The 23,829-nt window shown below is 44.8% G+C and overlaps 1 protein-coding gene across 3 annotated transcripts in view; it reads left to right on the forward strand.

Moving 5' to 3' along the window:
• LOC121575573 (protein CBFA2T2-like) overlaps positions 1–23,829 on the forward strand; it is a 50,072-nt gene that overhangs the window by 16,097 nt on the left and 10,146 nt on the right. The window contains exons 1-3 of one of the 3 annotated variants that reach the window (XM_045223087.1): positions 1,584–1,876; positions 21,578–21,730; positions 22,524–22,765. In XM_045223087.1, coding sequence (XP_045079022.1) covers positions 21,604–21,730; positions 22,524–22,765 — 369 coding nt within the window. In that variant the 5' untranslated portion in view covers positions 1,584–1,876; positions 21,578–21,603. Of the gene's footprint in view, positions 1–1,583; positions 1,877–13,425; positions 13,701–21,577; positions 21,731–22,523; positions 22,766–23,829 lie in introns of those variants that run through there. The other 2 variants (XM_045223088.1, XM_041888751.2) reach the window with 2 other exon arrangements.

Here is a 23,829-nt window from a genome sequence, read left to right on the forward strand (position 1 = left end):
TCTCTCTACCCCCTTCAGACCCTCCAACATCCAAACTCCTCATTCCTCCCACCTCTGGACTAGAGGAGAGCGCTGGTGCTGTCGTTTAAGCACTGTTTATTTTTCTAAAAGTAGATGTTCGGAGAGAGAGCGTGTGAACAGAAACAGATGCTCGAAATTTACTGGGGTATCTCATTTTGTGGGCAGCTAGCAACTCTTTTCCCTTTTTTTTCCAGTCTCGGCCGCACAGCCTAGCAGAATGGTTAACAGCTGTGGGAGACAGCATGAAGGAGCTAAAGCAATTCCATATCGCATTCAGTATTGACTTTCCCCCTTCAAAAATGACTACATAAGTGTATGCTTAGCTTTCTCCCTCTATGGAGCGATTATGGGCAAGACATAGACAGTTCAGACAGTATGCGTGGCAGAGAAAGCTAAAGGCTAAGTAAGAATGGTTGGTTGGTGTATGTTATCTGAATTTAGTGCTAGCTAGCTAGCATGGACACACTGACCTGTAGGGCTAGCAAGCGTAGCGTCTGGGTTAGCATCTGCGGAGCACCCGCAGTCAGTGCTGCACCTCCTGTTCCCTCTGCCACGGCCACCTGGCCCTCTCTCCATTGGCCAGATGCACTCTCTAAATGTATCAGTCCAAGGATATCAAATAAAGCTGTGCTGTGCGTGTGCATGTGTGTCTGCGCTTGGCTTAGTTGCCTCGTTTTAACCTGCAGTATCAGCTGAACCTTGGGAGGCAATTAGGATGTGTGTGCGTGCAAGGGTGGGTTATATCACCTCTTAATGAACTGCTAGTGTTTGTCTTGGACTGCTGTTTGTTTTTTGTTTGTTTGTTTGAGCACTTGTGTGTGCTAGTTGGAGTACTCCTGTCTGGAGCCTTGAAATGCCTTGATTATGTGTACCGTGGTTTGCCAGTTGTCAATTATAGAGTCTAATCATTGACTCACCACAGAATTAGAAGGAACTCAGTCTTGACAATCTAAAGTCGGCTCTATAATTCTATTTTTAGAGGTTTGGGTCCCCCAAAAATGTTGGTGAAAAGCAAAACCATCCATTTTCTACTATTTGTTTCTCTCTTTCTCTCTTGTACTGCCGATAAATCAGTCGCTGGCTTAAATTTAACTCAGTGAAGCTTGAGGACAAGAGGTTGCATTCATTTCCTCGCAAGTGTCCACACACTGGATTCAATGGCCTACCAGACTGCATTAAAGTGGTGAAACAAAAAGAGAGCCCAAGAAAGAAAAAGGGCCACAGAGGGGGTATTAAACATTGTGAGAGCCCCCCTCTTGAAGGGGGGGGGGGTGAAGAGGAAATTAATGCCCCTCTACCCCAACCCCAACTTACTTGTCACAGCCTTTGTTTAGCCTGAAGGTGCAAGTACAATTAGTTATGTTAATCACGAGGTCCGTCGGTAAATACATTAAATAGAAGGGACGTGGCCTTGTCGGTGACATCAGCCCAGCAGACTGCCCTTGGAAACAGAGGAAAGAGTCTGTGGGAAAAGGGGGGAGGAGTCAGAGAGAGAGAGAGAGAGAGAGAGAGGTTCACACAGCGAGAGAGAACACACAGTGTGTGTGACAGAGAGAGAGCAAGATAACAGGCACAGAGCAAGAGAGCGAACAGAGCGAGAGAGAGAGAGAGAGAGAACGAATAGAGCGAGCGAGAGAGAACGCACAGTACTGGACTGCCTGGATATCCTCTTCCATCTGGGAGCCATCTGTGTTTCTTTGGCTCTGGACTCGGCCACACTGGGGCTCACATATGTGGGAACGCAAACACATGCCTGACATATGAAGGAGTGGAGAGAGAGAGAGAAGAGAACGTTAAGAAAGCAACGGCACCCCAGCTGAATTAGGACAGACGAGCCGACTCTACTAGGGTGGAGGTAAAACAGATTTGATTTCCCTTTTCCTTGTGTGCTCCTAGTGCATAGTCTATTTTTGTTGTATTTATCTATGTCTCTGTGTGCGCTTCAGTGTGTTTAGTGTGTGATCGACCGAAGGAGAGTGTGTGCTTTGTCTAGCCCAATTAGCCTCTGTACAGATGGTGAATCATCCTCTCTTTCTTATCTCCTCCTCTCTTTATCATTCTCTGCCAAGGGAAGAGAGGGATGCACATGGCTAAGAGTTAGCTTAGCACCAAGAACTGCTGCCTTTTAAGACCAATTCTGTCAGCTCAGTATTGCAAATGACTGTTTGTGAAAGCCTTGGGTCTGGTTTTGAATTAGAACACACACTGACACTGTAAATGCAAGACTACTTACTACTAGGAGGTTGCTTCTTAGTCGTTCAAATATTTTCCTAGTCTAGAAGCTCAGACGGATGGTATAGTCTTGTTTAGATCTTTTCCAGTTGTTTTGAAAGACACTGACGTGTTCATTTGCTTGTGTGCTGTACGGCCAGGCTATTCCACGCTTTTAAGGTAAACAAAATGGATGCTTATGTTGAGGTGAGGCTTGAGTGACTATGACAAGTCAGTGAAGGTTAAGGAAGGATATTGCTATCTTTATGCTTTCCTTATGCCTAAAAGTTTACCTAGCAACACATTGTTAAGAGTAATATCCAGAGCAGGGCTCTCCAACCCTGTTCATGGCGAGCTACCCTCCTGTAGGTTTTCAATCCAACCCCAGTTGTAACTAACCTGATTCAGTTTATCAACCAGCTAATTATTAGAATCAGGTGCGCTAGATTAGGGTTGGAGCGAACACCTACAGGACGATAGTTCTCCAGGAACAGGGTTGGACAGCCATCATCCAAAGAATACTCTTGTTGCTAACACTGTATGCAAGCCTCACACTTTACCATAGCTAATAATTAATTGAAATTGTTAGCAACTCAAGTACATACCTAGTACATTTATTATAGTGTAGGGCAAGCTATATATCTTTCAAGAAGAGCTCTGCTGCATCAAAGGGTGATGCCTGGGCATGTTTTAAGGTAAAACAATGAAGGGGAAGGCTATTCCTATTGGTACAGTGAATGGACTTGTCTCTGTGTATTTATGTTTGCTGGGGTGGAGTGGATGGAGAAAGAGGAATGGAGAGATAGAGAGAGACAGACAGACAGAGAGGGGACCTGGCAAGTCTCAGCCAAGTAGAGCAGGACTCCACGCCTGTAGGGAGATAGGACTGGGCAGGCTCAAACCATGGAGTCTCGCGTCTGGGGGCCGGCTGGACATTGTCACACTCCTGACAGCAGGAGCCGTGTGTGTGTGTGTGAGAGAGAGAGAGAGAGAGAGAGAGAGGGAGATATGGGCCCCCATTCTGTCTCCACACGTGAATTTTCAACAGTTTCAAAGTAGACTCATTCATCAGTGTTTTATATAGAAATATTAGGATATTATGATACAAAATCCATTCAAACACTCATCCACCTACATTCTCTTACCTATGAAGTATGAATTTATACCTAGTCCATAGCAATAATTAGTGATGAATTGCTGAGATGAATGAGAAAGATCAGACTTTCATGAAGTCAGCGACACCATTGACCTTTGTCCACTCAGCTTAAATACTTAGAATGCTACCTTTATTTGCCCCTCCCTCTTTCCATTGCTCTCTGTGGTCCACACACACAAGTTCCAGGCAGCTGCTCCAAACATTGGGGAGAAGGAAGCTCTTGATTAGTTCCAGTGACTAGGGCTGTGATATCTAGCCTGGGGAGGAAGAGGGGAGAGGTGTGGATGGGGAGGAAGAGGGGAGAGGTGGGGATGGGGAGGAAGAGGGGAGAGGTGGGGGGTGGGGATAGGGAGGAAGAGGGGAGAGGTGGGGGTGGGGATAGGGAGGAAGAGGGGAGAGGTGGAGGTGGGGATAGGGAGGAAGAGGGGAGAGGTGGGGATGGGGAGGAAGAGGGGAGAGGTGGGGATAGGGAGGAAGAGGGGAGAGGTGGGGGTGGGGATAGGGAGGAAGAGGGGAGAGGTGGAGGTGTGTCTGGGGAGGAAGAGGGGAGAGGTGTGTCTGGGGAGGAAGAGGGGAGAGGTGTGTCGGGAGGAAGAGGGGAGAGGTGGGGATGGGGAGGAAGAGGGGAGAGGTGGGGATGGGGAGGAAGAGAGGAGAGGTGTGTCTGGGGGAGGAAGAGAGGAGAGGAGAGGTGGGGATGGGGAGGAAGAGGGGAGAGGTGGGGAGAAGAGGCCCCAATCACAACAATTTGCTCTCTCTAAACATCCATTTTAGAGTAAACTGTCTGTATATGATGAGTTAGTGTGTGTGTATGAGATAGAGTGCTTGTGTGTGGTGGGGGGGGGATATTGCTTGTGTGTGGTGGGTGGAGGGAGGGGGGGATATTGCTTGTGTGTGTGGTGGGGGAGAGATATTGCTTGTGTGTGTGGTGGGGGGGGTATTGCTTGTGTGTGTGTGGGGGAGATATTGCTTGTGTGTGTGTGGGGGGAGATATTGCTTGTGTGTGTGGTGGGGGGAGATATTGCTTGTGTGTGTGGGGGGAGAGATATTGCTTGTGTGTTTGGTGGGGGGGATATTGCTTGTGTGTGTGGTGGGGGAGATATTGCTTGTGTGTGTGGTGGGGGAGATATTGCTTGTGTGTGTGGTGGGGGGGATATTGCTTGTGTGTGTGGTGGGGGGGAGATATTGCTTGTGTGTGTGGTGGGGGAGATATTGCTTGTGTGTGTGGTGGGGGGAGATATTGCTTGTGTGTGTGGTGGGGGGAGATATTGCTTGTGTGTGTGGGGGGGGGGAGATATTGCTTGTGTGTGTGGTGGGGGGAGATATTGCTTGTGTGTGTGGGGGGAGATATTGCTTGTGTGTGATGGTGGGGGGAGATATTGCTTGTGTGTGTGGTGGGGGGGAGATATTGCTTGTGTGTGTGGTGGGAGGGGATATTGCTTGTGTGTGTGTGGTGGGGGGGGGGATATTGCTTGTGTGTGATTATGACTGCTTGTGTAAGTGTATGAGTACATGTGAGTGTGTATGTATGAGAGTGTAAGTTCATACCCCCCCCCCCCCTAAGAGGGCACCCTTCTTGTGAGAAGTGTTAGAGTCAGAGGTCTGGCTTGGAGCCTGTGGCTCTGGGTAATGCCTTGTGCCCCAGCCCGGTGACCCAGAACCGCAGGCCTTTGTTCACTGTACTGGTTTGAAGAGATACGTTTCCCGTCTTGGAGGGGGGGGGGGTCTTGGGGGAGTGACAGCGCTAAACGGCATGTTGGGCCCCTGAGAAATGGCCCTTAGTGTCAGTGGTGGTTGTTGAACCCTATCGTCTGTGGTCCTTTGAGTGTAGTGTGTGTGTGTAAGAAAAAGTAGTGTGTGTGTGTGTGTGTGATTTGTATATATTAGGTTCTGTGTGTGTAGGGAGTTGCTTTCGAGGGAGACACTGTTTTGTCGCTGTGTGTGTATTCTGTGTAAGTGAGAGGTTGATTCATAGATAGAAGCTGTGTTAAAGGGAGATGTAGGGAGTTTATCTACTTAACCAGTCAGACGCAACGTTGTATCTGTTTCAATGGCGCTGCTCACAGACGCCATAATGGAGTACAATGTTGCGATCTCTATACATCTCTATGCGACAACTGGGAAAGAATGAGGAAGTGAATCTTGTTTCTTATGATTATCAGTGAAATTAACGAATGTATAAAATATTGATTACTATGTATAGCTTTGTAAGACTATAAATTACCAAACACCCAGTTTTGGAGGAGTTAGAGGGTCTAATCCCCTGCTTTTGGCTACTGTAACAGGAGATTTACAGCAATTGTGCTAAGCTAACGATATGCTAACTTCAATAATCTCCAAACTGCACGAAGAGACATAAAAGTGGTATTCATGAGGTCATCTGACTGGGTAAGTAGATAAACAACCTAAATCTCACAGTATCCCTTTAAAGGAGATTGCATTTTTTGGTGTGTTCTTTTCCCTTTCCCCATGCATGACCTCTATCAGAACCATGCACAGGGCCCACAGATACCCCTCTCTCTCTCTCTCTCTCTTTTTCTCTCTCTGTCTCTCTCACTATCTATCATCCGTGACCTCTACAGAGTGTGTGTGTGTTGGCTCAGGCCCACCTCACAGGCTCTATGACAGCTACCATCCAACACAAACACCTCTCCTCTGTCTCTCCTCCTCGCTATCCACTCTCCTCCATTTTGTTAAACCCCCACTCTCTCTTTTGCCTCTGTCCTCTGTTTCCCATTTTCTCTCTCTCTTACTACCGTACTCTCTATCCTCTCCTTTCTCAAGGTTCTCTCTCTCTTCCTCCCTTCTTTCCCTTCCTATTGATCCCTCTCCTTTCTCTCTTCCTTCTTTACCTTCCTCACTCTCTCTCCTTCCCTCCCTTGCTCTCTCAGGTCAGTACATGCCTCCCTTCCAGAGGAGGCTGGTGGGAGGAACTATAGGAGGACGGGCTCATTGTAATGGCTGGAACGGAATAAATGGAACGGAGTCAGACATGTGGTTGCCATTTGTTTTATGTGTTTGACTTGGTTCCATTAATTCCATTCCAGCCATTACATTTTTACATTTGACATTTTAGTCATTTAGCAGACGCTCTTATCCAGAGCGACTTACAGGAGCAATTAGGGTTAAGTGCCTTGCTCAAGGGCACATCGACAGATTTTTCACCTAGTCGGCTCGGGGATTAGAACCAGCGACCTTTCGGTTACTGGCACTCTTAACCACTAAGCTACCTGCCGCCCAATGAGCAAATCCTCCCATAGCTCCTGCCACTAGCCTCAACTGCTCCACTCCCAGTTTTCTGTTTCACATGACCAAGTATGTAATTAATTATGGTGAGCAAACAAACTCTCTGGGGCCTCCTCTGTCCTATTGTCTATTTCCCTCTCCTAAGCCGTGAGTTATGGACCTGCGACTGACTGTACAGAGAAGCAAGATGCACCGCCCGCTTTGAGACCCCGGGTGTAGGTAGTATAGAGCATAAAATAACAATAATACACTCCCCACACACCAAGACACACCCACGTAGAAACACACAATCTTGCGCACAGACACCAAAACATGCACACACACCAAAACATGCACACACACCGACTGGAACACACACATATTCAGGGCCAAGACGATACCAGTATCGCAATACTCATTAGTAGCATGGCAAGGAAACAAAATATGAAGCGGATTTCACTTCTTTAGGTAAACAGCACTAATGTTGGAAACAAACATCATTATGTTATCATCTAGAGTCACATTTATTTATTTTTCAAACTATAGCACACAACATTTTACATACAGCAGGTTTTGAAAGAACTAAAGAATTTGATCTGCTTCGTGTTTTAATTTTTGGAAAAAATATTGTGATGCTGGTATTGTCACAGCCCTAACACAACTGCACTGAAACACACGAATGCATACACACCCATCCCCAGCACCCCCCACACACTAATTTTCTCCATTGTTCTAAGCACAGTCCCATTGTTGTCCTTATCTGTCTCTCTGGCAGAGGCAGTGCAGCTCCAACATTAGGACTGACTTTTTTATTTTTATTTTTATTATACATTTAGCAGACGCTCTTATCCAGAGCGACTTACAGGAGCAATTAGGGTTAAGTGCCTTGCTTAAGGGCACATCGACAGATTTTTCACCTAGTCGGCTCGGGGATTAGAACCAGCGACCTTTCGGTTACTGGCACAACGCTCTTACCCACTAAGCTACCTGCTGACTTTAGTCAGCCTGTCGCATGCTATCCAGTCAAATCTATCCAGTCGAATCTTGGCGCGCCTGTTTGCACCTACTGTATATTATGATGACATTTTTGTGATGTTTTAGTTTGTTTTGGTGTTCGGCAGGGATTTTTTGGGCTGTTCGTGCACACTAAATGTTTTTGTTGAGGCAAGTCGAAGTTCGGTAGCCGAAGTCTATGCCCCTTCACCTGTGATTGGTCAACAGTATGGGTGGGAACTATGAACGGGATTCGTCAATTAACTGTTTGTTGTCATTCAACGAGAGACAACTCGTTTTCATGCAAATACTGCACCAAACAATTTTGCCTAATGTAAAATTGCGCAACGAAGGCCTCCTCGGCAAAAACGTCGAAATTAATTACAGATTTCTTGATTTATCTTAGATTCATTCAGACTATTTTGAGGAACTGTACTGGCTATGTTGTTGCTATGGTGTCTCAAGAGGGACAAACAACAGTAATACTGCCATTATTTCTCATTTTGCAAGTGAAGGTCTATTAGGGAGTATGCGAGCACAGACTTTCGGTTACGCCTAGCCGAGTTCTGCTGGACGCAAACATAACATAGTATGCGGACGCCTTAACCCACAGCTCAACGCCAGTGGATGAGTACATACATGGGCCTGCTCTGACACACTCCTGGGAAATAGGCACATATGGCTGGCTGATTATTAACGGGGCATTGTGTGAAGGTGGAAATAGTTACATGTCATGATGTGTGTATTTTTAATCACTCCACCCTCATTCCTTAGGTGAAGGGTTTTATGTTGAAGTTGCAGAGAGAATATTAGGCTATTAGCGGACTCTCATGAAAGCCAATTCATGAATCAAATAAATTGGCAAATAGATTGGGTAAGGATAGCTCTACAATGCATGTGAACAGGCCTGTAGGCTACACGTCAATGCAAGACAGTAGGCTATAAGTCCAACATTCCACTGCAATGCTTTACACGCCTGCTCTAGGTGCATTCTCCTGGCTTGCTCCCAACCATTTAAGAACTTTTCAAATTTAGACTTCAGGGGGTATACTCCCAACATTTCCCATATCTGACTATTTATGACTTGTATTACTCATCTTCTGACATTTTCCCTCTGTCAATGTGCAAGTATTCCACCGTCATAATCTGCGTTGTGAAAACCAAGGCTTATTCATGCGTTAAACATGGCCTGTGGCGTATTGAACATCTGGCTTTGATTGACCTCCTCTTTCCCTTGGTGGAGCTGTTCATAATAAGCCTCCCTCCTTGCACCTGGTCTCAAATGAGCTTGCCTTACTAGTGTCTCTCGTTCCTGTTGAAAGCTCGTATCCAATTTTATGGACAACACTGCCTTGTCTGATTAATCAGGCTGTAATACACAATTAATTGGTAGATATATCCTGAAACTAATGCCTGCAAAATCATGTAAATGGTCCCTACAAGCCAGATTTAAACTTACTCTAATTTTAGACAAAATAGCTACAGGAATATATTGATGAAAATGGTATATTCAAGTATTATTATTTTTTGTTGAATTTAAATCTTCAAAACCATCTAAAGATATATATATATATATATATATAAGGTGTGGATGGTTCTCCATCCTCCCCTGATTCAGAATATATGATTTTCATTGTCATGGCATGCTTGGTTCAATAGCTATTGATGAGAACCGAATAGGCCTATCCAATATAAAACTAATTTTACATTGGTGCCAAAGCGAACCTAATAGGCTACCTACCAGCTCTCTAAGTGGGTTAAACAATACTTTCCTGTGGATATTTTGACTCAAATTTTGAGCAGCTGAAGGACAAACCGCACAGGCAACCGGTAGAGTAAAGCTAGCAGCATGGTCAATCTGGAGTCTGCATTGGCCTTACAGCATTTACTGCAATGCGGCCTCTGCAGAAGTCAGGGCATTCATACTTCTTGCACTTCACGGAGCAGAGCCACAGATAGAACAATGAGACAGATATTTCACTGGATTTCTAAATGTGAAGCATCCGGTGGGCATTTCCACTCACTACCAAATATGGATGGATTCTGGCCGACATTCTGCAAATGTTCTCATCGATTCAACATTTGATCTCAATACAGTTCCCCAGTCTGCTGGGCACACTAGTGGACACAACTCTATCATAAATCGTGGAGTTGAGTTTAGTCGGCTACTTTAAATGTAATTTTATTAAACATTCTGGCTTGTAAGGATCATTTTCATGATTTTGCAGGCATTCGTTTCAGGCTGTATATAGCAATTAGTTGGGTTTTACAGCCTGATTTAATCAGACGAACGCTGCCTGTGCTTGCTATAGTAGACTAGTGTCACACGCTTTCGCCTCGGCGCTGCCTCTCTCTGACTCCGTCCATGTCCGACATGATAAAAAACGAGTGCTGTCTAGGCCAGCAGGTTAAGTGGAATGTCAGGCGGTTCGTAATGAATAGGAGCCGGTTTGTCTGACCCTTTGAAAGACAGAAGAACTCATGAGCACCCACCACTCTCTGATTTACGACCGTGCTCAGTGTCAAGGGAGTTTTATCGATGTGTTTTGCGAGCCGGGTCGTTAATCAACAGTGGCGGCAGAAAGTTGAGGTAAAATCCGAAGGGATGACAGCAACACTACTCGCGCTGCTTCCCCATTTTAATGTGTCATGTAATTGTCGGTGATCGTTTTTCATGGGCGCAGTTGGAGTTGAAAGAGACATCAGGGTGGTGGGGACTCGGATGATTGATGGCAAGCAAATCAATTAGGCATGGAGAGGTGAGAAGGGCTGTAACCCTATAAGCATCTATTGGGCAATGAGAAGGAGTGCTGCTGGTGTGGGAATGGGGGTAGAATGGGGATGGATGAAGGATGCAAATAGGGGTTATGTCACTTCGTCATTCAGTGTGTGATTTTTGGCTTTTTGACAAGCTTTTGTTTTGCATAGATGTGTTCACAGAATTTTTTGTATGAGTTTCCCACTCACCTGGTGACTGACCCCACAACTGGTACTAGCCTCTATAGACCGACCGACAGACAGACAGACAGAAACACACACACACACCCTCCATCTAACCCAGCGGCACTCAGTGACGCAGGTGTGTGTTGTGCCACTGAAATGGATGATACTCCCAGTCAAAAAGTGACAATCGAGCCATTGGTTACAGACTTAATGTGATCGTGTGTGTGTCCCCGTCAGTCACTGGTGTTTGTGTGTGTGACTCCGTTTCAAGCATCACCAACATACTAGTATATCAGACGACTTCCCTATAACCTATTACTTGTTTTGTTAAATGAAGACACAGTCCATGGAGATTTTAAAATGACCTTATTCAATCAAATCTGTAAACCAGGTTTCTAGGGGTTGACCTAAGCCATTTGGATTCATGCATTCATCAAACGCAACAATACTCTGTGTGGAACAGAAAAACACCCAACTGAAGAGAAGAATGTCACAGCCTTCCTTAACAATTGTGATTGAATAGTGTACAGGGGGGTGTAGAGGCACCCTATTTCCTATATAGTGCACTACTTTGACCAGGCTCTGGTGAAAACTAATGCATTATATAGGGAACGTATGGGACGCACCCTATCACACACGTGGAGGGCCATTTAAACCCAGAGCGCTGATCTCATGTCCACGTTGAAGCCGTTCCCTTCCTCAGGTCCTACAGTATTTATGAGTCCTCTCTCCCAATCGCCCGTTCCTTCCCTGCTTTTTGAATTCAATGTCACTTTTTTTTTCATGGGGCCACACTTTTATAGCAGGCGTTTGTACACCGTACAGTCTTCTGCTTTTGCTCTCTCTCTCTCTGTCTCTGTCTCTCTCGCGCGCGCGCGCGCTCTCTCTCTCTCTCTCTCTCTCTCTCTCTCTCTCTCTCTCTCTCTCTCTCTCTCTCTCTCTCTCTCTCTCTCTCTCTCTCTCTCTCTCTCTCTCTCTCTCTCTCTCTCTCGCTCGCTCGCTCGCTCGTGTTTCTTTCTCTCTTCTCTCTCTGCTGTTTCTCTGTCATTCTGTGCCAGTAAGTGCTATTCCATCTCTGCAGTCATTTTTTACAGGCACCAGCCAGGACAGCCGTTTGTGTTTTTGTAATTACTGCTGAGAGACGAGGTTATAGACTGGAGGGGGAGGGAGGGGGGGGGCAAAGAGTGCTCCCACCCTGATCAGTCAGGAGCCGCCTCCCCCCTCTCTTTTCTCCCATCCCTTCGTCTCTGAGAAACGTGATGGGCCCACGTTGACGACACATCTGTTACTTACTCACACACACTCGGACGGACACACACATGGACGGGGACACACACACACACACACACACACAAAGGTACCCTGTTGACGTGGGGCCCGGGTCCAGCTATGTAGTTTGAGATGTAAGGCGAGCCAAGACAAACATACAGCCGGGCCGTTTGAGGCCTTTTTCCCTCCGTGGCGCCTCTAACGTGTAGACTCATTTATTTTCCCTGACGTTGCTTGTCCAACGGACTTGGGGTGTGTCCCAAATGGCTGCATGTTCCCTTAATAGTGCACAAGTTTTGACCAGAGACCATAGAGCTCTGGTCTAAAGTAGTCCACTATATAGGGAATAGGGTGCCATTTGGGATGCAGCCTTGGATGTCTTGCTCTGTCTGAAATGTTAGGCAGGACTTAATTTGAGTCTTTCTTGGATCAAGGCCCCACAAAATATTATAAATAATATTTACCTGTCCATAGGTAGTAAATCATCTTTTAACACCCCCAGTTGATTAGACACTACGGAGGTTACAATAAAATGTTCCATTGGCCGATTGGAGTTGTCGCCGCCCGAGAGGCAAATACTATAAATAAAGTTTATTCAAATGAGCTGAATGGAGCTAGCTGCGTATTCCTCCCGCATATCAGAAAGCTGACACCACACACACACACACACAGACAGACCCCCGATTTAGGAGCAAGCGCTAAGCCTTTATTTACCCAGTTGTCATGGGGGAGTTGTTCAAACCTGTTGCTTAGCTGTGGAGGACACGAGGATGGCTCGGCCTGACCGCGTGTGTTTGTGTGAATGTATGTGTGTTATTTAGCGCATGTGTGTGTGCTTTTGTGTTTATGTGCTTGTGTGTATGTGTTTTTGCGCATGTGTTTGTGTGTGTGTGGGCAACAGACAGAGCGAGAGAAAGGCAGAGAGGGTAACAGATGTGCGCTGTATTGTCAGTGCGTGTGGACGGGCAGAGACCAGGTGCAGGCTTTGTTTCCAGCCTTAAGTCCACTCTCACCCCGCTGCATTCAGTGCCTCGTGTCTTTACCCCTGCTCCCTCTATCCCCCTCTCTCTCTCCCTCTCTCCTTCCCTTGGAACACAGTATTGTGTCTCTCCCCTTGACTGGGGGAGCTGGGGCCCTTCTGTCCCCTCTTTCTCTGTCACAGGTGACTGTTGGGGGTCCCAGCTGGCCAGCCTCTTGCCCGATTAGATCCATATGGCGGAGGGGGGGGGGTGGTTTGGGATTGAGGCAGCAACGGTAGCGGTGGTGGTGCTAAGGGGCTGATAGCTTAAACCTTTTGTGTCCTTGGCTTGGCGGGCAGCCTTCTCTTCTTGTCCTCTTTTTGACTTTCTCCCTCTCTAACTTTACATTTTTGTATCTCTCTTTTTCATTCTCTCTCTTTCTCTCGATGTATATATCTATCTCCTGAGAGTTTTGTTGGTTGGAGTGCGAGGGCGGTAGGTAGGTGGGTGCAATGGTCCGTTTTTGTGTTGTCATTTCTTTTATATGGATTTCTAAGCATTCAGAGCTCAGAACTACCAAGGCCTTTTGATGGAAATGTATCTTTCTAAAAACAGAAGTAGAATTTGTATTTTAGAAGCGCTCTACGTGTCTCGCTTGTGAAGCGAAATGCTAGTCATTTTGACACAGAATGCAGAAGCTCTTTTCCATTTGTTGTTTGAGACATTGGTGCTGTTGTTGTTGTTGTGGTACTGTCACATTGTCTGTCAGGTGTCCTTGAGTTACAACATAAAGGTTAGCTATGTGTGGGTTGGAATGGCCACACGCCAGGAAATGTTGTGCACGTGAATGTTGCAGCACGGGTACTGACCAAGACAAGATGAAGAGCATTACACCGGATTGAAGGTCTCTGCACTGGCTGCTTGTGAGTTTTAGAATTAATTGTACGATTCTTCTATTGCTTTTTAAATCAATCCACGATTGTGCACCACAATACATTCCCACGGGGGGCCAGTATGACAAATGTATGCACTCACTAAAACTGTAAGTCGCTCTGGATAAGAGCGTCTGCTAAATGACTAAAATGTAAATGTATATCAGACATGCTTTTAAGTTATGTACCCAGTAGGTCCCTCAGGTCCTCTGGCACTGGCCTTTTTAACTATCCCAAAGCTAGGACCAGGAGGCATGGAGAGGCAGCCTTTAGTTACTATGCCCCCAGCCTCTGGAATAGCCTGCCAGAGAACCTGAGGGGGGCCGAAACTGTGGACATGTTTAAGAGATCTTAAAACACAGCTTTGTAGCTTTGCTTTACCTTATGGGGCTTTTAATCGTTCAGTTTTATTGTTATTCTTTTGTTTTGTTTGTTGTGTAGTAAATATTTCATTTTCGTTGTTTTTATTAGTTTTTTCCTGTGAAGCACATTGCGTTGCATTCCATGTCTGAAATGTGCTGGATAAATAAAGCTTGATTTGATTTGATGTATGTTCAGAGGAAGCTGTCAGACAGTGATAAGTGGTGAATGCCTGCGCTGCCACTCCTCACTCCATCCCCCATTAGTGTCAAGATGAGTCGTAGATCATGAAAAGACATCTTTTGACCAATGGGTAAAATATGTTAATTGTGTATATAATCCTAAAAAAATAAACAATGGTCCAAACCTCAAGTCTCTATCATAATCCGTTCAAAAGTTATTGGAGGTTTTACCCTAGTTGGATGGCCAGATGTAAAATGTACAATGAACAAAAAAATAAACGCAACATGTAAAGTGTTGGCCCCATGTTTCATGAGCTGAAATGAAAGATCCCAGAAATGTTCCATATGCACAAAAAGCTTTTTTCTCTTTTACATCCCTGTTAGTGAGCATTTCTCCTTTGCCAAGATAATCCATCCACCTGACAGGTGTGGCATATGAAGAAGATGATTAAACAGCATGATCATTACACAGGTGCACCTTGTGCTGGGGAAAATAAAAGGCAACTCTAAAATGTGCAGTTTTATCACACAACACAATGCCATAGATGTCTCAAGTTTTGAGGGAGCGTGCAATTGGCATGCTGACTGCAGAATTGTCCACCAGAGCTGTTGCCAGATAATTTAATGTTAAATTCTCTACCATAAGCTGTCTCCAACGTCGTTTTAGAGAATTTGATAGTATGTCCGACCGGCCTCACAACCTCAGACCACGTGTATGGCGTTGTGTGGTGAGCGGTTTGCTGATGGTGGCTGTGGGGTTATTGTATGGGCAGGCATAAGCTACGGACAACAAACACAATTGCAATTTATCGATGGCAATTTGAATGCACAGAGATACCGTGTCAAGATCCTGAGGCCCATTGTCGTGCCATTCATCCGCCGCCATCACCTCATGTTTCAGCATGATAATGCACGGCCCCATGTCGCAAGTATCTGTACATAATTCCTGGAAGCTGAAAATGTCCCAGTTCTTCCATGACCTGCATACTCACCAGACATGTCACCCATTGAGCATGTTGGGAATGCTCTGGATCGACGTGTATGACAGCGTGTTCCAGTTCCCGCCAATATCCATCAACTTCGCACAGCCATTGAAGAGGAGTGGGACAACATTCCACAGGCCACAATCAACAGCCTGATCAACTCTATGTGAAGGAGATGTGTCGCGCTGCATGAGGTAAATGGTGGTCACACCAGATACTGTCTGCTTTTGTGATCCACGCCCCTACCTTTTCTTTTTTAAGGTGCATATCTGTATTCCCAGTCTTGTGAAATTCATAAATTAGGACCTAATGAATGTATTTAAATTGACCGATTTCCTTATATGAACTATAACTCAGTAAAATCGTTGAAATTGTTGCGTTCATATTTTTGTTCAGTATATTTTATAACATAAGGAAGTGAAATATCATCACCAAAGCATGTTTTCAATCCACTCGGGGCACCCTATGAGATCCGGAGCCTGCTGGTTTTCTGTTCTACCTGATAATGAATTGCACACACCTGGTGTCACAGGTCTAAATCAGTCCCTGATTAGAGGGGAACAATGGAAAAAATGCAGTAGAACTGGCTTCAAGGTCGAGTTGAGTTTTGGAAGCCTTATAATATGCTTTCTTTCCTTCCTTGTATCCTAGTTTCTTTTCCTGCATCCCAGTATGAGACTCAGAGCTTTTGTAACTGATAAATAATAAATAATAATAATAATAATATGCCATTTAGCAGACGCTTTTATCCAAAGCGACTTAGTCATGCGTGCATACATTTTTTTTGTGTATGGGTGGTCCCGGGGATCGAACCCACTACCTTGGCGTTACAAGCGCCGTGCTCTACCAGCTGAGCTACAGAGGATAACTGATGACATATAATTGACATTTCTGTACCACACGCTCAAAGTCACTCTTATCAACTAAACATGCTTCTTCCATCTGCATTTTTCATCTGATTACCCACTCAAATATAACACAATTATCCTCAAGACACACACACGTGTCACATTTGATCTAGTTATTCAATGCAGTGACTCTTTTACGGGCCATGAGGGAATAGACCGCAGTAAGGAGGATGTCGGCCATTCCAGTTCACCGCTTCATCTGTTTCTCGAAACCTCTCTCTCCCACCCCCAGTCTCTCCACAGCTGTTAGATTGCTTATTAGAGTGGGAGATTGGAGACACCTGGTGCACAGGAGATATCTATCTATATAAAATAAGAAAATAACATGAACGATTTAAGAGGTAGGCCGTGTCCAAATACGCATACTTGCGGCCTACATAGTAGGCCATGTGAGTTTGCGATGAATTGGTATACTTTAAATGCTCAGATGTCATACTCATTTTGGCTTTTCATCTAGTAGAATTTTGGTACACACTATTGAGGAAGATAATTGTCTTTTCACACCCACGTGTGTTCGACGACAGCTGATAATCAGAATAGAGGAACAATTCTCTACAAAAATCAACGATTTGGCGCGGAACAAGTGCGATTACCAATTCAATGACGCCTTCTCTGTATGGATGAGTAGTATGTTGATATTTGTTTCATACTGCATACATTTGTCCTAAACAGTATGTTCTAAATAGGCTATAGTACGATTAGTAGTAATATACAGTATATGAAGGACCAATGTAGCTGTTTTTATCTCAATATCAAATAATTTCTTGGTAACAATTAAGTACATTTACTGTAATTGTTTTCAATTACAATAGTCAAAAATAATAAATGGCTTCTTAGCAAAGAGCAATTTCTCAAGCAGTAAATTTGCTAGGACTGTCTGAAAGCTAACTAGGTATCTATGCCAGTGTATTCTAATCTATAGTATTATCCTTTGCGTGACATTTAAAAAAAGTAATTAAAAAGTATACCAGATCTTTGAAACAGCTTCAGGGAATGTTCACATTATCATAGAAATAGAAGCTATGGAATGGGCTTCCACATTCAAGTCATTCTAGATTATATTTCTATGTCATTCTAGATTATATTTCTATGTACACTACAGCGTTACTTTTCAGGCACATTTTTTCATTTTCTTTGTTGTTGCTCTCTCTATGTCTTCCTTTTTGTTCATCCATATCAGGGATATGGTGACAGGTGGCACTCAGGCCAGCTAGATAGACTTCTTGCACAAGGCCAATATTGACTGGTAAACATAGGTGTCTCTTTGCGCTAACACTGGACCATTTTCCCTAATAGTGTGTGTTTGGGCTGATGTGCCAGCTGCTCGACGTGTCCTTCAGACTGACAGTAGTAGTCACAGGTAGGAAGTCATCCGGCTATGGCCAACTCATTTAAATATTACATTAAATGATCTGTAACGGCGCCATGCAATGTCTTCTAGATTACCTTTGTCATAGCCAAGGTTTCCCTATTTAATTTGACTAGCGCGTGATGCTAGAGCTGTATGGTTACTGTAGTAAATCATGCTACAAAATTGGCTTGATAAAGAAAGCGTTCTTGTAATACACAGTCTGTTCAAGTACTGGCCATGTCCGAATACCCATACTTGAGTTCTAAAGTTTTAGTAAGTAGTAGTTAAGACAGATTTTGGACACGGCCACTGTCTCCCTTTTTATGTCTTGGTAGAAATGTTATTTACAAATCCTGAAAAATTACCTCTTGAAAAGAGTGTGAACCCGGACAGTGTGGTATGCTTTTGACTTGAGGCGGATGTACTCAAGCGAAGCACAAATCAAATCATCGTAAAACAACAGGTGTAGACTTACAGTGAAATGCTTACTTACAGGTCCTTTTCCAACAATGCAGAGTTCAAGATAAAGATAAAAAATAGAGAGAGAGAAATAGTGACACGAGGAATAAATACACAGTGAATAGCAATAGAGTAAAAGTAACATTGCTATATACAGTGGGGAAAAAAGTATTTAGTCAGCCACCAATTGTGCAAGTTCTCCCACTTAAAAAGATGAGAGAGGCCTGTAATTTTCATCATATGTACACGTCAACTATGACAGACAAATTGAGAAGAAAAAAATCCAGAAAATCACATTGTAGGATTTTTTATGAATTTATTTGCAAATTATGGTGGAAAATAAGTATTTGGTCACCTACAAACAAGCAAGATTTCTGGCTCTCACAGACATGTAACTTCTTCTTTAAGAGGCTCCTCTGTCCTCCACTCGTTACCTGTATTAATGGCACCTGTTTGAACTTGTTATCAGTATAAAAGACACCTGTCCACAACCTCAAACAGTCACACTCCAAACTCCACTATGGCCAAGACCAAAGAGCTGTCAAAGGACACCAGAAACAAAATTGTAGACCTGCACCAGGCTGGGAAGACTGAATCTGCAATAGGTAAGCAGCTTGGTTTGAAGAAATCAACTGTGGGAGCAATTATTAGGAAATAGAAGACATACAAGACCACTGATAATCTCCCTCGATCTGGGGCTCCACGCAAGATCTCACCCCGTGGGGTCAAAATGATCACAAGAACGGTGAGCAAAAATCCCAGAACCACACGGGGGGACCTAGTGAATGACCTGCAGAGAGCTGGGACCAAAGTAACAAAGCCTACCATCAGTAACACACTACGCCGCCAGGGACTCAAATCCTGCAGTGCCAGACGTGTCCCCCTGCTTAAGCCAGTACATGTCCAGGCCCGTCTGAAGTTTGCTAGAGCGCATTTGGATGATCCAGAAGAGGTTTGGGAGAATGTCATATGGTCAGATAAAACCAAAATATAACTTTTTGGTAAAAACTCAACTCGTCGTGTTTGGAGGACAAAGAATGCTGAGTTGCATCCAAAGAACACCATACCTACTGTGAAGCATGGGGGTGGAAACATCATGCTTTGGGGCTGTTTTTCTGCAAAGGGACTAGGACGACTGATCCGTGTAAAGGAAAGAATGAATGGGGCCATGTATCGTGAGATTTTGAGTGAAAACCTCCTTCCATCAGCAAGGGCATTGAAGATGAAACGTGGCTGGGTCTTTCAGCATGACAATGATCCCAAACACACCGCCCGGGCAACGAAGGAGTGGCTTCGTAAGAAGCATTTCAAGGTCCTGGAGTGACCTAGCCAGTCTCCAGATCTCAACCCCATAGAAAATCTTTGGAGGGAGTTGAAAGTCTGTGTTGCCCAGCGACAGCCCCAAAACATCACTGCTCTAGAGGAGATTTGCATGGAGGAATGGGCCAAAATACCAGCAACAGTGTGTGAAAACCTTGTGAAGACTTACAGAAAACGTTTGACCTGTGTCATTGCCAACAAAGGGTATATAACAAAGTATTGAGAAACTTTTGTTATTGACCAAATACTTATTTTCCACCATAATTTGCAAATAAATTCATAAAAAATCCTACAATGTGATTTTCTGGATTTTATTTCCTCATTTTGTCTGTCATAGTTGACGTGTACCTATGATGAAAATTACAGGCCTCTCTCATCTTTTTAAGTGGGAGAACTTGCACAATTGGTGGCTGACTAAATACTTTTTTCCTCCACTGTACAGGGAGTACCAGTACATATAGGTAGGGGTAAACTGAAAAAATAAATGAATATATTGAAAGCAATGGAGGGTTGGGTTTACTCCGACGATGGAGTTGCATATCAGTTCTGAAAGAATTCCCACATAACATACTATTTTTGTTGTTGGCCCAGATATTGTTATTATTAAGTTATACGTCCCATGGATTGTGCTATTGCGACATCATCCTCATTTCCTGACCATAAGGAGTGTGTGGAGCATTGGAACCAGGGTGTGTGTGTGCGATCCAGGCGGCTCCCTGCGACGTGCTGGCACGGTGTGTGAGTGCGTGCGTGTCTGTGTGCGTGCGTGCGTCTGTGTGTGACAGAAGCCCAAATGGCTGTGTATAGCCCTCCTTCCTGCCCCCTGCTCTAGTGAACAGGTGGAGTGATAGCAGGCAGGCCACGGGATGGAGAGAGAGGAGGACAAGAAGAGGGACAAATGAAGGGTGGGTAGAGTCAAAGTGGGGCTCAGGTGCAGGGGCAGAGGGGGGGCTGTCAAATCGTGGGGTGCAACGGTGCAAGCCCGAGAGTTCAGGTCAACCCTCGCTGTTGTGTGGGAATGTGTGTGTCCATGCTTGTGTGCTGGCTTTGGTCATTCAAAAGAAAAATATCGACTACAAAGCAAGCATATACCTGTGTTGCTTTTCCCTTTTCTGAGGGTTGTCTACGAACTAATGAGTTACTAGAATTATTGTTTATTTCAACATGCCAAATAACTCCACATTGTATTTCACCCTAGTTCTTACCCACGTTTGTATTAACCCACGCTTTCATATGAAATACAATACACACTTAAATGTCACTAAAGTACTGGCTATTGCATTCATATGTTTGTGTATGAAGAGACAGACACTCAGTTCATAGCATCAAAAGAGCATAATAGTCCCACCCTAAAGAAAAGCCCTAAAACCATGGAACTCTATTGAAAAGAGCCGTCTCACCCAACCTTTGACCCTTTAAAACCCTGCTTGTCTATTAATCGTCCGTCTAAAAGCAGTTGGAAGCGTCTGATCCACCCCAAATGGAGACAAGATGCAGCCTTCATGGGATCTGCCCCAACAAAGACGCCCTCTGATCCAAAGATTATTACAATCTTTCTCTCTCTCTTTCTCTGTCTCTCTCTCCCCATCCCCTGATCTGGTGGTCCCATTCAGTTCATTCATTGGCCGTGGCATATTGAGAAGTATGCGTTTAACATTCAAAAGCTTTTGCTTCTCTCCCCCTCTCTCTTCGGCCCCTGTCCCACTGGCTCAATGAAAAGCCATTCTTCTCCATGAACACAATGGTTTTTCTTCATTAGCACTTCTGCCATGGATCTCAATGGAGGGGTGGAGGATCTCAAGGCAAGGCTAGACCCCAAGACATCTGGTTTCTCTAGTAGGGTCTAAAGGGGGTGGGAGTGGAGGCGGGGGAGGTTCTGACAAAGGCAAGGACTTGAAGAGTCTCTGCATTGAAAATATTGAGCTGAATCTGAAAATGAGGCTTAGGATAGTGTTTAACTTGAGTGGCTGATGATCAAAACTTCAAACCTACTTACATTTACTTACATTTTTTTTGTCATTTAGCAGACACTTATCCAGAGCAACTGACAGTAGTGAGTTCATACATTTTCATACTTCTTTCGTACTGGTCCCCCGTGGGAATCAAAACCACAACCCTGACGTTGCAAGCGCCATGCTCTACCAACTGTGCCACACATTACCATGTACGTACAGATGTGTGTGCCTGCATGCAAACTGTGTCTGAATGAACACCTCGACCACGTAACGACCACTCCCCACATGCACCTATTGACCACACATCCTCTCTCTCTCTCCCTCCCCCTCCCCTCTTTCTCCCCCTTCAGACAGTGGAGAGAAGAAGACCCCTGCCATGCCCGGCTCTCCTGTGGATGTCAAGACTCATTCCAGACCAGCCCCCAGCAGCAGCGCCACCATGCCCCCCCTGCCCTCCATCAACCCTAGCGGGCCTCGGCCAGCCTCCTTCTCCTCCACCACACGTGAGTACCGCGCGCCGGGGTGAAGTTTCCCTTAGGTGCAGATCTAAGATCACGTTCTCCTCCCCCAATCGCAACCTTACACATTAGTGGGGGGGAAATACAAAACTGACCCATGATAAGCTTCTAGGGGCAACTTGACCATACACAGACTCGCCGACACCATGACAGCGCCCCCCCCCTCCACTGCCACTAGCTCCCCCTAGAGGAGCCTCCAAGGGCCTGCGCTCTTTGGGGTGAATCGTAACTTCACTTAGTTTTCACTTAGTGCATGGCTAAGTGAAAATTGTGACATAAATGGAAGTTAGGATTCACTCCTTTTTTAATAGCAACCAGCAGATTTGAGCTGTGTGATTCATAAATTGATTAGGGCACGTGTCAAACTCATTCCACGGAGGGCCGAGTGTTTTTGCTCCTCCCTTGTACTTGATTGATTAATTAAGGTCACTAATTAGTAAGGAACTCCCCTCACCTGGTTGTCTAGGTCTTAATTGAAAGGAAAAAACAAAAACTCGCAGACACTGCTCTCCGTGGAATGAGTTTGACACCCCTGGATTAGGGGATTGTGGTACATGATTTTTGTGTATCCTGATACTGTAAATGTATGTCTTCTTGTCTTTGTCTGCCTTAATTCATGGCCTTAAATCTTAAACATGATAAAAGATCTGACGATTCCAATATGAAAGATTGCGTCAACCCATTCAGTCTATCAGCTCCTCCGGTAACTTCTTTGACCTCCTACGCTGACCTCTCTTTGGCTCTTCTCCCACCCCGTGCCACCTCTTCCCTCCCCCAGTGACCAATGGGATCCACCACTCCCCGCCCATGCTGAACGCCGTGCCCTCACCGCCCCAGCGCTACAGCAACGGGCCCAGCTCCTCTTCTTCCTCCTCGCTGGCCAATCAGCAGCTCCCGGCCACGTGCGGTGCCAGGCAGCTCAGCAAGCTCAAACGCTTCCTGACGACGCTGCAGCAGTTCGGCAACGACATCTCCCCCGAGATCGGAGAGAGCGTCCGCAACCTGGTGCTTGCCCTCGTGGTAAGTGGTTGATGAAACATTTTAGGAACGATGGATGGAACGCCTGTAAAAAACCTTGTCACTTTGCATTGTTCTGTATTGATGTGTTGCATTTGATTTGAGTAGCGATTTGATAATTTACCCTCGGGATGAATAAAGTGAATTGAGTTTAATTGAATTATATATTTCAACATAAATGTTGATTTCACTACAAATCTGGCAAACATATACTGACCAAAAATATAAACCAACATGCAACAATTTCAACGATTTTATTGAGTTACATGTAAGGAAATCAGTCAATTGAAATAAATAAATTAGGCCCTAAGGATTTCACATGACTGGGCAGGGGCGCAGCCATTGGTGGGCCTGGGAAGGCATATCAGAATGAGTTTTTCCCCACAAAAGGGCTTTATTACAAACAGAAATACTCCACAGTTTCATCAGCTGTCCAGGTGCACATTTTAGAGTGGCCTTTTATTGTTCCCAGCACTAGGTGCACCTGTGTAATGATCATGCTGTTTAATCAGCTTCTTGATATGCCACACCTGTCAGGTGGATGGATTATCTTGGCAAAGGAGAAATGCTCACAAACAAGGACGTTAACAAATTTGCACACACAATTTGAGAAATACGCTTTTTTATTTCAGCTCATGAAACATGGGACCAACACTTTACATGTTGCATTTAGATATTTGTTCAGTATAAAATATAGTATGTTTATTTATGTAGGCCTATATTTTATTTTGGAAGGAACATGCCCGTATATTCGCTATATGTGGCTCAAGTGGACCTACAGTATTGGTTTTGAGAGGCCCCATCTGCAACATATTGAGCACTGTGCTCCAGATAATACCTATCTATCATCTGTGCACAATCATCTTTCATCCATGAGCAGGTTGATTGACAGTTGAAAGGGAAACTTACTTAAGGTGCTCTGTAGTTATTGCACTGGTCACTCAGTGATCGAAGCGATTTAAAGTCTATCATCGTGTCCGAGAGCATCCATTTTGACTGATCTACAAATGGACTGATCCACTGTAGTTTGGGTCTATTTATGATGCCAAATGATTTGTAGATCAGTC

Source organism: Coregonus clupeaformis, chromosome 10 (assembly GCF_020615455.1).
Source record: "Coregonus clupeaformis isolate EN_2021a chromosome 10, ASM2061545v1, whole genome shotgun sequence".
Classification (NCBI taxonomy): Eukaryota; Metazoa; Chordata; class Actinopteri; order Salmoniformes; family Salmonidae; genus Coregonus; species Coregonus clupeaformis.